The sequence below is a fragment of the Ipomoea triloba genome, chromosome 10 (genome assembly GCF_003576645.1).
Source record: "Ipomoea triloba cultivar NCNSP0323 chromosome 10, ASM357664v1".
Lineage (NCBI taxonomy): Eukaryota > Viridiplantae > Streptophyta > Magnoliopsida > Solanales > Convolvulaceae > Ipomoea > Ipomoea triloba.
The window spans coordinates 2,951,376-2,966,372 of NC_044925.1; the positions used below are offsets into that span (position 1 = coordinate 2,951,376).

The following is a 14,997-nucleotide window of genomic DNA, read 5'->3' on the forward strand; positions in this document are numbered from 1 at the left end:
CGTTGAAGAAAACTTAATTGGATAAACCTAAAGGAAAATTTCTACGGTGTCATTAGAATTCAATGTTATGTACACTTGTACTATATATTATCGGTATTAAATGTCAACAGTTTGATCCTTAGTTTTGGGTATGGAACAACTTTAAATCTCCAAGCCAATTATCTCATCCAATAGAGGTGCCTATAATACAACGAGAGGATTAGTCACTGTGTTCGACAGTGAAAATCCTAGATTACGCTATGTATATATATATATATATATCAAAATATCTTCTCAATAAACCCTAATTTCCATTTAAAAGAATTGTTACTTTTATGAAGGATTATTTTATAATTTGAAATTGACGGAGCATGAGAGAATATAAAAGTAGGCAAAAATTGTGTGAGACCGTCTCACCGTGAGACGGGTCGGATCAAGATACAAATGTGATATTTATATGCATAAATGTCATACTTATACGATCAAATGTAATACTAATCAGAAATAAAAATTTTGTTACTTATAAGGGTAAATGTAATACTTTTAAGGGAAATTAAAATATAACACTTTTACATATATTGGTTTAACATAAATCGAAATGTAACACTTTTACATTTTAAAATACAATACATTTCGATAAATGCGTTTGATAAAATAAATAAAATAAAAAGTCTAGTCGCCTGACCAGACACTTTTTTTTTATCAAACGCATTTGAGAAATGCGTATGCTGTGCGTATTTGGAAAAAATAAAAGATAATTCGAGTTTGAGAAATGCGTTTCTGACGCTAAACGCATTACCCAAACTTGATTTTCCTATTTTTGTCAAAAAAAAATTTCCTATTTTTGTCTCTTACTTTATGGTTTGTCACATTTTAGTCAAAAACCCTAAAATTTAAGAAGTCTATTACACATTATCACATTCTCACAATGCACATAAAAAAACTAAGGCAAAAGGGTCAAATAGAGACATGTATTAACACTGATTGTTCATCCAGCACCATGAACTAAAATATGGTTCATATAAGTCATTATACTCCTAATTATTTTTCATCTAGCATTTTTAGCCCATTTCTAACAAGTAACCCATCTAATTTGTTGACATGGAAAAATAAAATAATAAAAAATGATGACATGTTATTTATATGAATGCTTTGGATGATTTTACCCTATTTCATTAATGAAGAAAATGATTTCTTGCAATGAAATAGGGTAGAAAACAAAGTTGTTATATAATGTTTTAATTACAGTGTACTGCACGACTGACTCGACTGTGTATGTATAGTGAGATATTCAAAGTTGTTCAACAATGAAATTCCATGAAAATCGATATATTAAAATTAAATATAATAACTTAAGATATTATATTGGGTAAATTTTATTATTTTTTAAAAAATCATTTAATTTTTATATATCAATTTTAATGGAATCTCATTGTCGAACGACATTGAATACCCCGCTATACATATACAGTACACTCCGCTGTACATACACAGTACACTGTAGTTGAAACTTTATATAGCAACTTTGATTTCTGCCCTATTTCTTTCCAAGAAATCATCCAAAAATACAATGTCTTAAGTTATTCAATTCAATTATCCAAAAATATTAATTTATTTTTAAAATAAAATAAAATTTACCCAATACAATATATCTTAAGTTATTATAAAAATAATTTAATTTTCATATATCGATTTCCATGAAATCTCATTGCCGAACGATAGTGAATATCTCGCTATATATACACTCATGTAGTTAAAACTTTATATAACAATTTTGATTTCTACCTTATTTCATTGCAAGAAATTATTTTTTGTCATTAATGAAATATGGTAGAAATCATCCAAAACATCCATATAAATAACATGTCATCATTTTTTCTAATTTTATTTTTCCATGTCATCAAATTAGATGGGTTACTTGTTAGAAATAGGCTAAAAATGCTAGATGAAAAATAATTAAGAGTATAATGACCTAGATGGACCATATTTTAGTTCATGGTGCTAAATGAACAATCAATGATAGTACATGTGCCTATTTGACCCTTTTGCCAAAAACTAATATACATACAAGAGCAAATCATTTAACTATACAATTACATAACTGTCCTTATCAATTGTTTTAAACTGAAAGGTTATCTTTGATATTATTCACATCGGAATTATTTCGTCATTTTATTAAAAATCATGGTCCGGTAAAGAACTGAAAAGTCAAAACAGTCATAAATAAAGGGTTAGTTCATGTTCAACAAAGCCGCTATTGATCCAAACCAAACCATCCATCCTTGGTTGTTGGGAACTTTAATGGCTTCATTAAAACAACGCCTCCCACCTTCTTCTTCCCAACAATTAATACACTATTCCCAACACCCACTCTGATTCCTTTTCTATGCGACCACACAATTCCGTTATTTTTACACCCAATTAATTAAAATAAAAAAATTATTATTATTTTGAATAACGAGAGAAATTCACCAATCACGAGGTAAATCAATTTATGAATTATGATCCTACTTGATAAATGACTAAAAAGAAATAAATCATCACCTTACACTCTTATGTCTGCACGAACTCAACTCACTAGTTCAGTAGACAGTATTTGAGAGACACTTTATGTTGTTATAGTTGATTGACATAAATAAAGAAGATCAATAAGCCGTTAAAAATTAGTTGTACCTTATGTTTTGATAAAATTATTGAATAAATTGAAATTTAATTTATCAAATTAATTTTATGAAATTATGTTTTGATTAATTCAGCCATTCAGGTAGTTAGCTAAATTATTCGATTCATTATATATGATACCATTTACAAAAAAAAAAAATAATATTTTTTTAGTTAAACCACAGGTGTTCTCAGTAGACTTATAGAAATATATTTTAACATCTTATTTATTATTAATTTAGTAAATTTTAAAATTGTTAATATGAATGAAAATTTTCAAAATCTACGACCGTTAATAGAATTAATTAAGTTAATGGTTAATTGAAATAATTTCGGTTAAAGCCCTATGTTTATGTATAATTTAATCTGGATTGTAATAATATTATAATAAATGCTAGGGAAAAATGATAAGTGTATTTTGTAATGTTAAAATTCTTGGTGTATACTTTAATTTTTTGGAATGAAAATTAAACTTGAAATCTCAGTGATGTCATTACACATTTACATTAAAAAATACTTGGTTTAATTTTATTGAACAATGAAATAAATAAAAAAAATTTACCAATAGGGGCATGCTATGCTAACAAGGGGTAATAATAGAGTAAAGTGAAAAGAAGTGAATATTATTTTATAATATGTCAAAAATATGAAGTGAAATAAGAATGGATATTAAAATAAGAGAATTTTTAATTGGACAAACCAAAAAAAAAAAAATAGAAATAATTAATGAGAATAGAATAATAGTGTTGTTTAAGGTTGGAAACATTGCATGCGTAATGTATTGGGCCCGCAAAAGGACAAATGAGCTTTTCCTTAGTCAACCCTTCAATGTATTATGGGAATCATACATTCTACATCTGGACTTTTGAACCTTTTTTTTCTTCTTACTCTGCCCTCTCGATTAACTGCTTCATAAAGGTAAAAGGAATAGTAAGTCAACAATATATAAAAAGAAATGGATTTTATCCCCCCTCCCCTACTTTTTTTTAAAAAAAAATTTTTTAACACTCATTTCTTAATTCGTCCCATAAATATTTTTTTTTTAACAAGCAACACTTCACTTTTTGGGTAGATGAAAAGAAATACTCGCAAAAATCAACTCACGTTACTTATAGTTGTCCGATTCCTTTGAGGTCATGACGTGAGAAACTTCGCAAAAATCAGCCTAAGTTGTTTATATTTGATCGATTCAAATTAAAAAAGTTAAAATATTATGAGGATCACTTATAATTTTATGATTATTAAATCAGCTTGGTTAGCGTGAGTGGCCGTGCAGTCTTGTCCCTTGGAGAGGTTAAGAATTTGAACACCCTCTCGTGTGAAAAAATCAATCTGACCAACACTTTATCTCTTAATTGAGCCCGTCTCGGTGCAAACGAGGATTAGTATGAATACACACCATTTTTTTTTATTAAACTCTAACTCATGACTTTTTGTATAGGCCGGAGCCATATATTTGAAGAGGGGAAGAAAATGAATGGACAAGAATTAGGATAGTACAATCCGTCATAGGAAGGCAAAGGTCATTTTCACGAGGGCTGCCCAGAATTTGCTAAGGGGGAAATAAATGGGAAAAACAACAATAAGAAAAACACAATAAAAAACAAAAGAAAAGGAAATATTTACAAATAAAAAAAGAAAAAGAAGAAGAAGAAATATGGAATACTGTAGAAATGGTTGAAAATTGAGTGATGAAATGGAGAAGAAATAATAATTATTAATTAATAAATACCAAGTATACAACCACCCCAAACGCTTCCCCTGTTCTTTACCATTTTCTCCAAACTTCTTCCTTTTTCATATCTTTCTTCATCTTCTCACGCGGATTTACAATTAATTATATGTGTACATATTCAATTCAATTCACGCACTCAAAAATATTGGTTTTAATTTCCTTAAATAGCGCAAAAAAGGGTCGCCATTAATTTTCCAACTCGTCTTCTTCTCCGGGATTCCGAAGATTTTTTTCTTCAGAGGATTTTCGGGTTCGCGAATTCTTGAGAGGATTTTTGGGTTTGCGAATTCTTGAGAGAGAGAGAGGGATAAAGGCCGAAGCTTTTTTGGTCTAGAGAGAGAAAGAGGCGTTGGGTTGACTTTGAATGGCGTCCGCGGCTATATTCTCGTCGCTGCGGCGGCGGCGGTCGCCGTCGCTGGAGGCGTTCTTGGCGCCGCTGGATCTGACGGATTGGGCGCTGGTGGAGACGCTGGCGGCGTTGGCAACGGAGCTGATTTCGTCGTTTTCCGGCAAGGAGGGGCCGGCGTATCAGCGGAAGAACTCCAAATCTCTCCTCCGGAAAATACAGATTTTCTCCGTCGCCATGGAATGCCTTAGAGAAAACAGAGCTTCTTCTTCTTCGAGGTTTCCTTCTACTGCTTTTCTGTGCTTTAAAGAGCTGTACCTTCTGCTGTACCGCTCCAAAATCCTGCTTGATTATTGTGTACAGTCCAGTAAACTCTGGCTTTTGCTGCAAAACCACTCTATTTCGGGTCATTTCCATGATCTGAACCAAGAAATTTCCACCCTTTTGGATGTTTTGCCAATTAATGGATTGAATTTGCCTGATGATGTTAGGGAACAAGTAGTTTTGTTACAGAAACAATCCAAAAAATCCAAACTTTTTATTGATGAGAATGATGAGTTGTTGAGGTTGAAGTTGTATGAATTCTTGGATGAGTTTGAGAACGGGAAAATCCCGGATTCTCTCGAGCTATACTCGTTCTTTGTGGAGAAATTGGAGATTCGTGACGCGAGGAGCTGCAGGGTGGAAATTGAGTTCTTAGAGGAGCAGATTGTGAACCATGAAGGGGATATTGATCCCACAGCCTCTGTGCTTAATGGATTCGTGGCAATGGCGAGATATTCCCGGTTCTTGCTGTTTGGATTCGATGAGGATGATGTAGAGTTTGGGGTTGGAAGGCATAGTAATAAGAACCCGAGTAAGGGTTTAATTTCTCAAGAAATCGCTGAGACGTTTGTTTCGGTGCCAAAGGATTTTTGCTGTCCGATTTCGTTGGATTTGATGAGGGATCCGGTGATTGTATCCACCGGACAGACGTATGACCGGGCTTCCATCTTGAGGTGGATGGAGGAGGGTCATTGTAATTGTCCAAAGACGGGGCAAATGCTTGTTCATACTCGTCTCGTGCCCAATAGGGCTCTCAAGAATTTGATTATGCAGTGGTGTGCTGCTCATAAAATCCCGTATGATCTGCCAGAGCCGGGAGAGTCGTGTAGTGAAGGTTTTGCAGCGGTGTCGCCTGGCAAGGCGACATTCGAGGCTAATAAAGCCACAGCAGCTCATCTAATAAAACAGCTAGAAGATGGGACGCAGAATGCAAAAACTATTGCTGCTCGGGAGATTAGGTTGTTAGCGAAAACTGGAAAGGAAAATCGAGCTTATATAGCTGAGGTTGGGGCGATTCATCATCTGAAAGATCTGCTTTCTTCTCCCGATGCGGTCGCACAAGAGAATTCTGTGACTGCAATGCTTAATTTGTCAATCTACGAAAAGAATAAAAGCCGAATTATGGACGAAATAGGGTGTCTAGAATTGATAGTTGGAGTTCTAAGGTTTGGGCACACATCAGAGGCTAGGGAAAACGCTGCAGCAACGTTATTCAGCCTCTCCGCGGTTCATGACTACAAGAAAAGGATCGCAGAACAAGATGGCGGGGTAGAAGCATTGGCGGGGCTGTTGAGAGAAGGGTCGTTGAGAGGGAAAAAGGATGCGGTGACAGCTCTATTCAATTTATCTACTCACACGGAGAACTGCGTGAGAATGATAGATTCCGGAGCTGTCAACGCGTTAGTCGGGGCGTTGGGATGCGAAGGCGTGGCCGAAGAAGCAGCCGGTGCGTTGGCACTGATCGTCAGGCAGCCAATCGGGGCAGCCGCAGTTGGGAAGGAAGAAACAGCGGTAGCAGGGCTAATCGGGATGATGAGATGCGGGACGCCTAAAGGGAAAGAGAACGCAGTTGCAGCGTTGCTCGAGCTGTGTCGAAGTGGCGGGGAGGCTGCAACCGAGAGGGTGTTAAAGGCGCCCGCCTTGGCGGGATTGCTCCAGTCGCTGCTCTTCACCGGGACAAAACGCGCACGGAGAAAAGCAGCGTCGCTCGCCCGGGTTTTCCAGCGGTGTGAACACGCCTCGATGCACTATGGCGGGCTGGGCGTAGGATATGCATTCGCAGGAAACTCGGCCAACACTAGAGACACAACTTTTGCCAGTGATGTCTCAGTGCAAATGTCCATTTCTGTGCCAGTATTATAATGGTAACCATCCATCATCTGTTGTTCTCCCCTCCATTATGTAACCTTTTTTTGTTTGTAATACTCAAAAAATTCTTTTATTGATCTATAAATGCCACAAAATAAAAAGATTAGAAATGCCATACATCAACTTCAAAGACTATTGTGTTCTTAGCAATTAGGCTTTTGTGTTGGGGGTGAAATATCATCATATAATGGAGTTTTAATGCTTTGTTTGTTGCAAGGCTCATAGGAAATCATAGGCAGTGATAATGCAACTTGGTACTTGCCATAGTTTATGAATCCTTATATTTTACCCAATTTTTATATTGTTCTAATACATGCCTTCTCGTAAGATACGACTAATTCAACAAAGTCAGTTGAGCTATATTCATAACAGCTCTCGAGAGACAAGACTAATTCAGTAAGGTCAGTTGAACTTTATTTGGAACGGAGCATCTCTTTCAAAAGTCAGTTGAGCTATATTCGTAACAGCTCTCGAGAGACAAGACTAATTCAGTAAGGTCAGTTGAACTTTATTCGGAACAGAGCATCTCTTTCAAAAGTCAGTTGAGCTATATTCATAACAGCTCTCAAGAGACAAGACTAATTCAGTAAGGTCAATTGAACTTTATTCAGAACAGAACATCTCTTTTAAAATAAGACTAATTCAGTCAAGTTTGTCGTTTTCAGAAGGCGGTGTTGGATATTGTGTATAAGTTTCTCTTGCATACCATTTCTAAGTTTCTCTTGCTAATGTCGGCAGACCATTTCTTGGTGAATTTGTCTAAGTTCATTCAAGTTGATGAGGATGACTAGTAAGTAATAATGCCTAAAATAAGTATTAGAAAGTTTCTGGATATCATTTTTAATTAAGTGGTCAATGCGCCTAATATTCTGATCTCAGCTATGGAGATTAAAAAGCATAAACAAAGATTAATGGCTGGCATGAAATCGCATTATGATGTATTTGTTTATATGTATTAAATCTTGTATCATTGTACTTTTTCTAAAAGTTAATTCTATTTGTTTAGCATATACGGAGTATATAATATATACACATAAATGCGCAATTTAACTATTAACTTAGATTTTTAGTTGAAATGAAACACATGCTTTAATTCGATATTAGAGGATCCATGTTAAAGGTTATGGGTTTGAATCAAAAGTAATCAATCCACACACGTGAAGGAGCGTGTTGAGCATATATATATGTGTGTGTGTGTGTGAAATTGAACTATTAGCTTAGACTTTTAATTGAAATGAAGCACATGCTTCAGTTCTATTATCGTCTATTTGGTTCACAGAAAAAATATTTTTTCACAAATTTTTTTTTAAAAAAAAACATATACATTTTTTTGAATTTAAGAAAAAATAGATTTTGCCTTTTGGTCGATGGTAGAATTTATTCTATGGAAAATGAATTCTTCATTTGGTTTTTTATTTTTCACACTTTTTTGAGAGAAAAGATACACATGAATTTTTATATTATCATTGGATATCTTTATTACGTAGAGACATTTAAATGTTTATACTAATTATTCCATCGACTTATTTCTCATCCACCAAACATAGAGCCAATAATTTGTAGCCCGTATGGGCTGCTCAGTTGGTCACAGGGATGAAGTTTGAGAACAATGATCCGAGATTGAGTTTCACCAACGGCAGTGTGGGAGCAACCCCTCTCAAAGTGAGAGGCATTCCTTATGCGCAGTAAGTAAATGTCTAACCTCTGTGTTCAGCTGAGTTACCATAATTTACATTCTCTCATATATTTTATCAGGTTGAGGCGTGAGAGGCCCTTGGAGTTAGGGATTTAACATTTTAGTAAGAATAATCTGTTGGCCAACCACCAAATTTTGACTTTCAGGAGTAAAGTTGTAATTTCCATATGTTGGTGTTTTAAAGTCTTCATTAATTTGTTTAAATTTTAAAGCAGTCAAAATCAAATTTAATGTGTGGTAAGAATATAAAATGTGAAGTCTAATTTTGACTTTTAATCCATGAATCATTTAAAATAACTAAACTAATTATGAAAGTTTTAAGGCTCCACGTAAGAAAATTACAACTTCACCATTAAATTTGATCCTAACTCCTAACAGATTTGTAGCGTAAGATTGAATTCAAAAGATTTTCAATAGTCAACCAAATATAATTGATTTTGAAGTCGATAATCAAACATGAAAAAACTTACTAATTGAAGGAGTTTTAGTGGAATTAATTATTTCAGTTAATTTACCTTTAAAACTTATTTCAAAGTCACATTATATGATGTTCTATGTTTCTAAAAGTAGAGATGATAGACAACATGTGATACATTAGTAATAAAATAAAATAAGAACACCAAGCATATGTTTGAATCAACTACTCATAGGATATCAACATTGACCACTTCCTAGTAGTGGGTTGCTCTAACATCTGAGACTAGATTACTGGTAACAATGAAATAAATGTTCTTCTCGTGTTGTTTTTCATTGTGTTGGGTATATGATATATATAAATATAAATGTGTAATCCAACTATCCGTCTTTTAGTTGATATGAATTACATGTTTCAATTTAGTATTAGAATCAGCCTCATGCCAAATTACAAGTGAGAGGGGCGTGTTTCAGGGACACATCTGACTAGTATACAAAAGAATATAGTAATGGGCTAATCTTTTGAGCACAACTTATATGATTGATCAATCTAAAGTAAGGTTAATAGTCTCCTTCGCTGGTAGTCGCGGTGTACTAGTGTTCGAGTCGTATTGCAGCCTTCTAGGGACTAGTCTTTTAAGCACAACTTATATGATTGATCAATCTAAAAGTAAGGTTAATAGTCTGCTTCGCAGGTAATCGCAGTGTATTTGTTGTCTGAGTCCTATTGCCGCCTTCTAGGGATTGATCTATGACCACAACTTATATGATTGAACAATCTAAAGTAAGATTAATAGTTTGCTTTGCTGGTAGTCACGGTATACTTGTATCCAAGTCCTACTGTCGCCTTCTAAGGACTGATCTAATGATGTTGAAACTCATCTTGAGAGGAATTCTCGAGTTTGGAGTGCAAATCTTTTACGAAGTAATATAGTGATGGGCTAATGGTAAATAAAGGAAGTCAAGTTGGTGTTGGTTCTTAGAGGATGGTGGGAAGAAAAAAAAAAGCATTTTCTTCTTTAAAATGATGGTGTCTGCGCCAATTGGTATTCCAGAAAGCTGATACCATCCATTGTTTTGTTTACTATATATAAATATATGGTATCCAACTTCACTATATACTTATAGTATATGATATTTGATGATTTTGCTTTGCCTTTCTTTTTGAGCAATCTTCTTCTGCATTATGGTTCGTTGACCTATCATTATCGGCGTGTATTAGACTAAAGCAATAATATATAATCAGTGACTCCACTAAAGAGCATCATCCTTAGCTTTTTCTTGATGGCATTGAAATGATAGCCTGGTGTTGTGGTGGTGGTGCCGGTGGTGGCTAGTGTGGTATTTTGAAGATGAATACTTTATCATGTGGGATAAAGTGTAGTATATATTACTATATTTGTATATATTACTATATAAGTGTACTGAATTATGGATAAATTCAGTTGATAAAAACTTAACAGTTTAGAACAATTGATAAGCTAATTGCGAATATAGTTTAGTTCTTCAATTTAAGTTGCATGGTGAAAAAAATTCCCACCTCAAAAACAAACAAACCAAGTTGGACCCCCTAGTGGGTAGAAGGGAGTGGTGGTGGGGAGGGAAATTCTTGTTCTCTTTTATCAATTAGATAAATACAGCCTATATAAACCCAACAGTTTGAAACAATCGATAACCGACCCGCCAATATAAAGTAGGATGACCAATTCTTGAGCATATGCACCACATTAAGAGGTTTTGCGCTAGAGCTTTTCTCGATTAGTGTCAAGTGTATGGGCATAATTCGGACTAGAAGATGTAGTACATGAAATTTGTAAGTTAGACCAGAAAAATATTGTACAAAAACCATCGAAAGTGTTTACCCAGTGCACGCCCTCAGATAGTGGTTGCGGGTTTCTCTCGTCACTCAAAATAAAAATTTATTTAAAAAAAAAAAAAAAAAAAACCATCTAAAGTTGCAAGCTGGAAACATAAGAATGAATAGCATGGGACTAATGTGACAAATAGCTTTTTCACATCTTGCAAACTTGTAGGGGCCTGAGAAAACTTCTTGGGTGGGTGCTCACTGTCTCAAACAAAACCAAACCTGACAGATTTATTAGTGTAACTTCTAATGAAAAGAATAATTCTTCAACCAATTCAATGCTTTGCAATTCCAAGCAGGAAAAATTCAATCAATCAACATAAATTAGACGTAAAATTAGCACGATATATATATATGTCATCATCTTTGACACCAAGAACCCATTTCTCTAGATAATGCAAATACCTTCACCACTTTGAGTCCCCCATTCTCAAATGGAATTTCAAAGCTCCTAAGCAATGCTGTTTCAGAACATATTCACCTATAAGAATCAACTATAAGCATTGTGAAAAGCATAATGGTATTAATGATTCAATATCTCTATCTACTCCCTGATTTTAAAAAGTTTCTCTCTGGTATGCAGCACATAGATGCAGAAAATTAAAACAGAATATGCGTTTCCGAAAAGAATATTACATAACCAACCAAATCAGGTTTTCTCGGCTTGAGTAAGATGTCCTGGCTGTTCTGTAAGGCTATTTACATTATTCTTGTTCCACCAAAATTTTGCAAGGTCAACTGGTTTTCTTTCACTTTTTTTGCCATCATAATCTTTCCTTTCTGACTGTACCTCCAGTGGATCAGTTGAGCCAGGATTCTCAGTAAGAAACTGCTCCCAGAACACATCGTTTACTCGGGTTGGCACATTTGTTTCTGCTTGCTCTTTCGTGGGAATTTTGGGAGCATTAGGCTCTGAATTGACATCAATTCTAGAAGTGTTAGCTCCAATTTCCCTGCTTAGCTGTGTGGATGGGCTACCAGCACAACTTGTAGATTCGTCCACTTCTAGTGCTGAATTCAGTTGGATCCCGGTTTGACAAACAGCTTGTAACGTATTCTCCCAGAAGATCACAGAAGACTCCAACTGATCTAACCATTCTCCATTTACAAAAGAAGTTGAAACCGAATTTTCTCTAGTCGAAATTTGTGAAGAGCTTTCTTGATTATAGTCCATGTAATTGTTTCCTGGCAACCTTCTCTTTCTATCGGGTAATCCCAATCGAGGCACGAGACCTATAGCAAGCTCTGATTTATCCAACATTCGAGACAAAGTGGATAACATGCTCTTGTGGCGTTGCTCTACTTGCTGCGCCCGTTCAGACAGCCCTTGCATTTGGAACGCAAATCCTCGTTGGTCCTCTTCGTGTCGTTTTAGTTCCAACTGAAGTGACTCCTTATCACTCTTTAGCTTCTCGATATCATCCTTGTACCCTCGCCTTTCGGATTCATTCAATGCAGAAGAATGAAGATTCTTCGCGGAATGACTGTGAACTGGCTTGCGCCTATGGATGTTCTTCAAACGGTGAGGGTGACCTCTAACAAAGTCCTCATTCGAAAATTCCCATTGCTCGGGATCAACTTTCTTGAATCCCTGGTTAACAAGAAAGTAAACGGTTTCAGTATAGAATCAAGATCACAAACCTAGGACTAAAATACTAAATGATTATCTTACATAAGTATTCAGCTGTCTGATAAAACTCGAGAAGTTGCTGTGTTTGAAGTATTTAGGCAACAAATCCCTGCAAAATTCCTGTGGGTTCTTGACAATGAAGCTCTTGTTGTTCTGACTCCAGGATACAATGGGGTCAGTGGAGGGATCATCCACCATTTCATACGTCTTCGCAAGGAAAGGAGGCAACGCATTGGCGCTATAACAAGCATCATCCATTGTATGGTGAACTTGAAGTGTTGAGCAGAGGCCGATAAAGGCCAAGTCTAGCCCCTGATGGCTGAGGGATTGTTGGGCAGAGGTCGGTCAAGGGTAAAAATCAAGTCCAACACCCAACGTCTCGAAAATGTGTGGCGGTCTCTGAAGAAATAAAGTTGCGCCTTTGCCAGTTATAGCTTCCTAACATGAAGTCCCTTCAATACAATCCAGGCCTCAAACTATAAACTCCAAGATTAAACCTGAAAGCACACCATCACAATCAGCATATGCAGCCCAGCCAGGAATTCTTGAAACCATTTCTTAACCTGCTTATATGCACCAACCAAACCAATTTCACATTGCAGTAAGATCAATCATCAACACCAGCTTCTATTCACTCCCAGAATTAAACAACACTGATCTGGGGTTCTTTTTGTGTTCTCAAAACCCCAATGAAACTTCAAGTTAGAATCAATAAAATGTCAAACCTTCTAATAGATTCCAGAAATAACACCCAGCTAAGCAACAGCCTGGGACAGTCACTTCCAGTAGCTATAATTCAGTAAGTCAATTCCAAGATTCCCATTTCCCAGTGTCTACCACTACACATATAAACTTTCCCCAATTATCAAACATTTGAAGAACCCTCATAAACAATTCAATAAACACGCAAATCCCGCCTCAATTCCCTCCTGAAACCAATCAATTCCCCCTCTTTATCACCCAAAACCTTTCAATTACTGACATACCCAATAACATCAACATTCCCACAAGCACAAAATCTCCTAATTTCTTGTGTTCATCCAGCCCAACAACAGCCTATAATTAAAAAAAAAAAAAAAAGTATAAGAAGAAGAAAAAGAAAAGATATTTCTGGCCAAACCCATAGCGCCAATGTCGTTAAAGTTGTCGTCTTTTCCGTTCTCTACGAGTAAAAGCATCAAACTCTGCACTATACATATACACATACCTGACGGAAGAAACAAAGTTTAAAGGTTCTATTCGTTTGCTGACTTTTGTTTCTGTTTTTCTTTGATTTGATTCTTATTATCTCGGAATCCTCGAGATATGGGAGTGAGTGTACGACTTCTTCGGAGGATCTGTAAGGACTCAAGATTCGAGGTAGTGTCGGGGTGAGGAGTTTTCTGGGCTATTCCAATGTTTACTTGCGAAGACAAAAATGGAAAATGAATTATTTTCCTTTTTTATTTGTAACTTTAACATTTTTTTTAATACACAAAATCAATTCTCATATAGGATGCTAATATTAAAGTAAAATAAAAATTCATTAATTAGAACAATCCAACTCAAAAACATTCATCATGAAATCAAAGAATATTTAATCACTCCAACATTGTTGTTTGTCCATTGAGAGATTCATGAACCGTTATTGGTGGGGCTCTGGGAGTGAGAGGAGAATTCATTGGAAAGCCTAAGATCGCTTGCCAAAGAAATTTGGGGTTGGGGTTCAAGGACCTGCGAGCATTCAATTTGACTATGTTGGGCAAGCAGGCATGGCGCTTCCTAACAGAATCTCAATCGTTGGTTGCTATGATTTATAAAGCTAGGTATTACCCAAGGTCTTCGGATGCTTCTATAGGTTGTTACCCCAGTTACTGCTGGGGTAGTATTATGGCTGCCCACGGACTTGTCTCTTGGGGTGTAAGACGGAGGATTGGTAATGGTAGATCTACCTTAATTTAGGGATCTCCCTAGCTGCATGATAATCCAAGTCCAATGGTACAAACACCCATGCCTAGATACTTGAGTGGTTCGTTGGTGTCTGGGTTGGATGACGAGGGAAGTATGTAGGACACTTCTATTTTGAATGATATTTTCAACCTGGAGGATGTGGCACGAATAACCAAGATCTCGCATTATGAAGACTCGTGGTTTTGGCATGGTGACCCAAAGGGTTGCTATTCTGTGAAGAGTGGTTATAGGGTCATTGTGGGTGATTATGATTTTGTAACCGGAGGTTTTGTTAAATGGAGCACCCTTTGGAAGCTTAAACTCCCACTAAAGTGGAAAACCTTTCTTTGGAGAGCCCTGGATGATACTCTCTCTGTTAGTACCTCTTATAGGTTAGATAATGTTAACATTTTTAGATAGAACTGAGATATCTTAATAATGTAGTCTTAATGTTATTGAAAATTTTAAAAATATTAAACATGTTTAAAAAAAAAAATAAAGACATGGGTGGTGCAAATGTGAGATTAAAAAAAAAAAAAAAAAAAAAAAA

General features: G+C 35.6%; 2 protein-coding genes across 4 annotated transcripts; one reads left to right on the top strand and one right to left on the bottom strand.

Annotated features, from left to right (window-relative positions):
- The first annotated feature begins 4,367 nt into the window (after positions 1 to 4,367).
- LOC116032172 (U-box domain-containing protein 17) lies at positions 4,368 to 7,180 on the top strand. Its single transcript, XM_031274607.1, has one exon. It carries the CDS (start codon positions 4,740 to 4,742, stop codon positions 6,906 to 6,908), a length of 2,169 nt encoding a protein of 722 aa, XP_031130467.1. The 5' UTR covers positions 4,368 to 4,739; the 3' UTR covers positions 6,909 to 7,180.
- A 4,032-nt stretch (positions 7,181 to 11,212) lies between these two features.
- Positions 11,213 to 13,913, bottom strand: LOC116032175 (heat stress transcription factor A-4c-like). 3 transcript variants are annotated; one of them, XM_031274613.1, is made up of 4 exons: positions 13,726 to 13,913; positions 13,505 to 13,574; positions 12,561 to 13,015; positions 11,213 to 12,479 (listed from the first exon to the last, which is right to left on the bottom strand). In XM_031274613.1, exons 3-4 carry the CDS (start codon positions 12,774 to 12,776, stop codon positions 11,538 to 11,540), a joined length of 1,158 nt encoding a protein of 385 aa, XP_031130473.1. In that variant the 5' UTR covers positions 12,777 to 13,015; positions 13,505 to 13,574; positions 13,726 to 13,913; the 3' UTR covers positions 11,213 to 11,537. The 3 variants fall into 3 exon arrangements, with proteins under 3 accessions (XP_031130473.1, XP_031130474.1, XP_031130472.1); XM_031274614.1 differs by lacking the exon at positions 13,505 to 13,574; XM_031274612.1 differs by having other exon boundaries at positions 12,561 to 13,574.
- Positions 13,914 to 14,997: the final 1,084 nt, after the last annotated feature.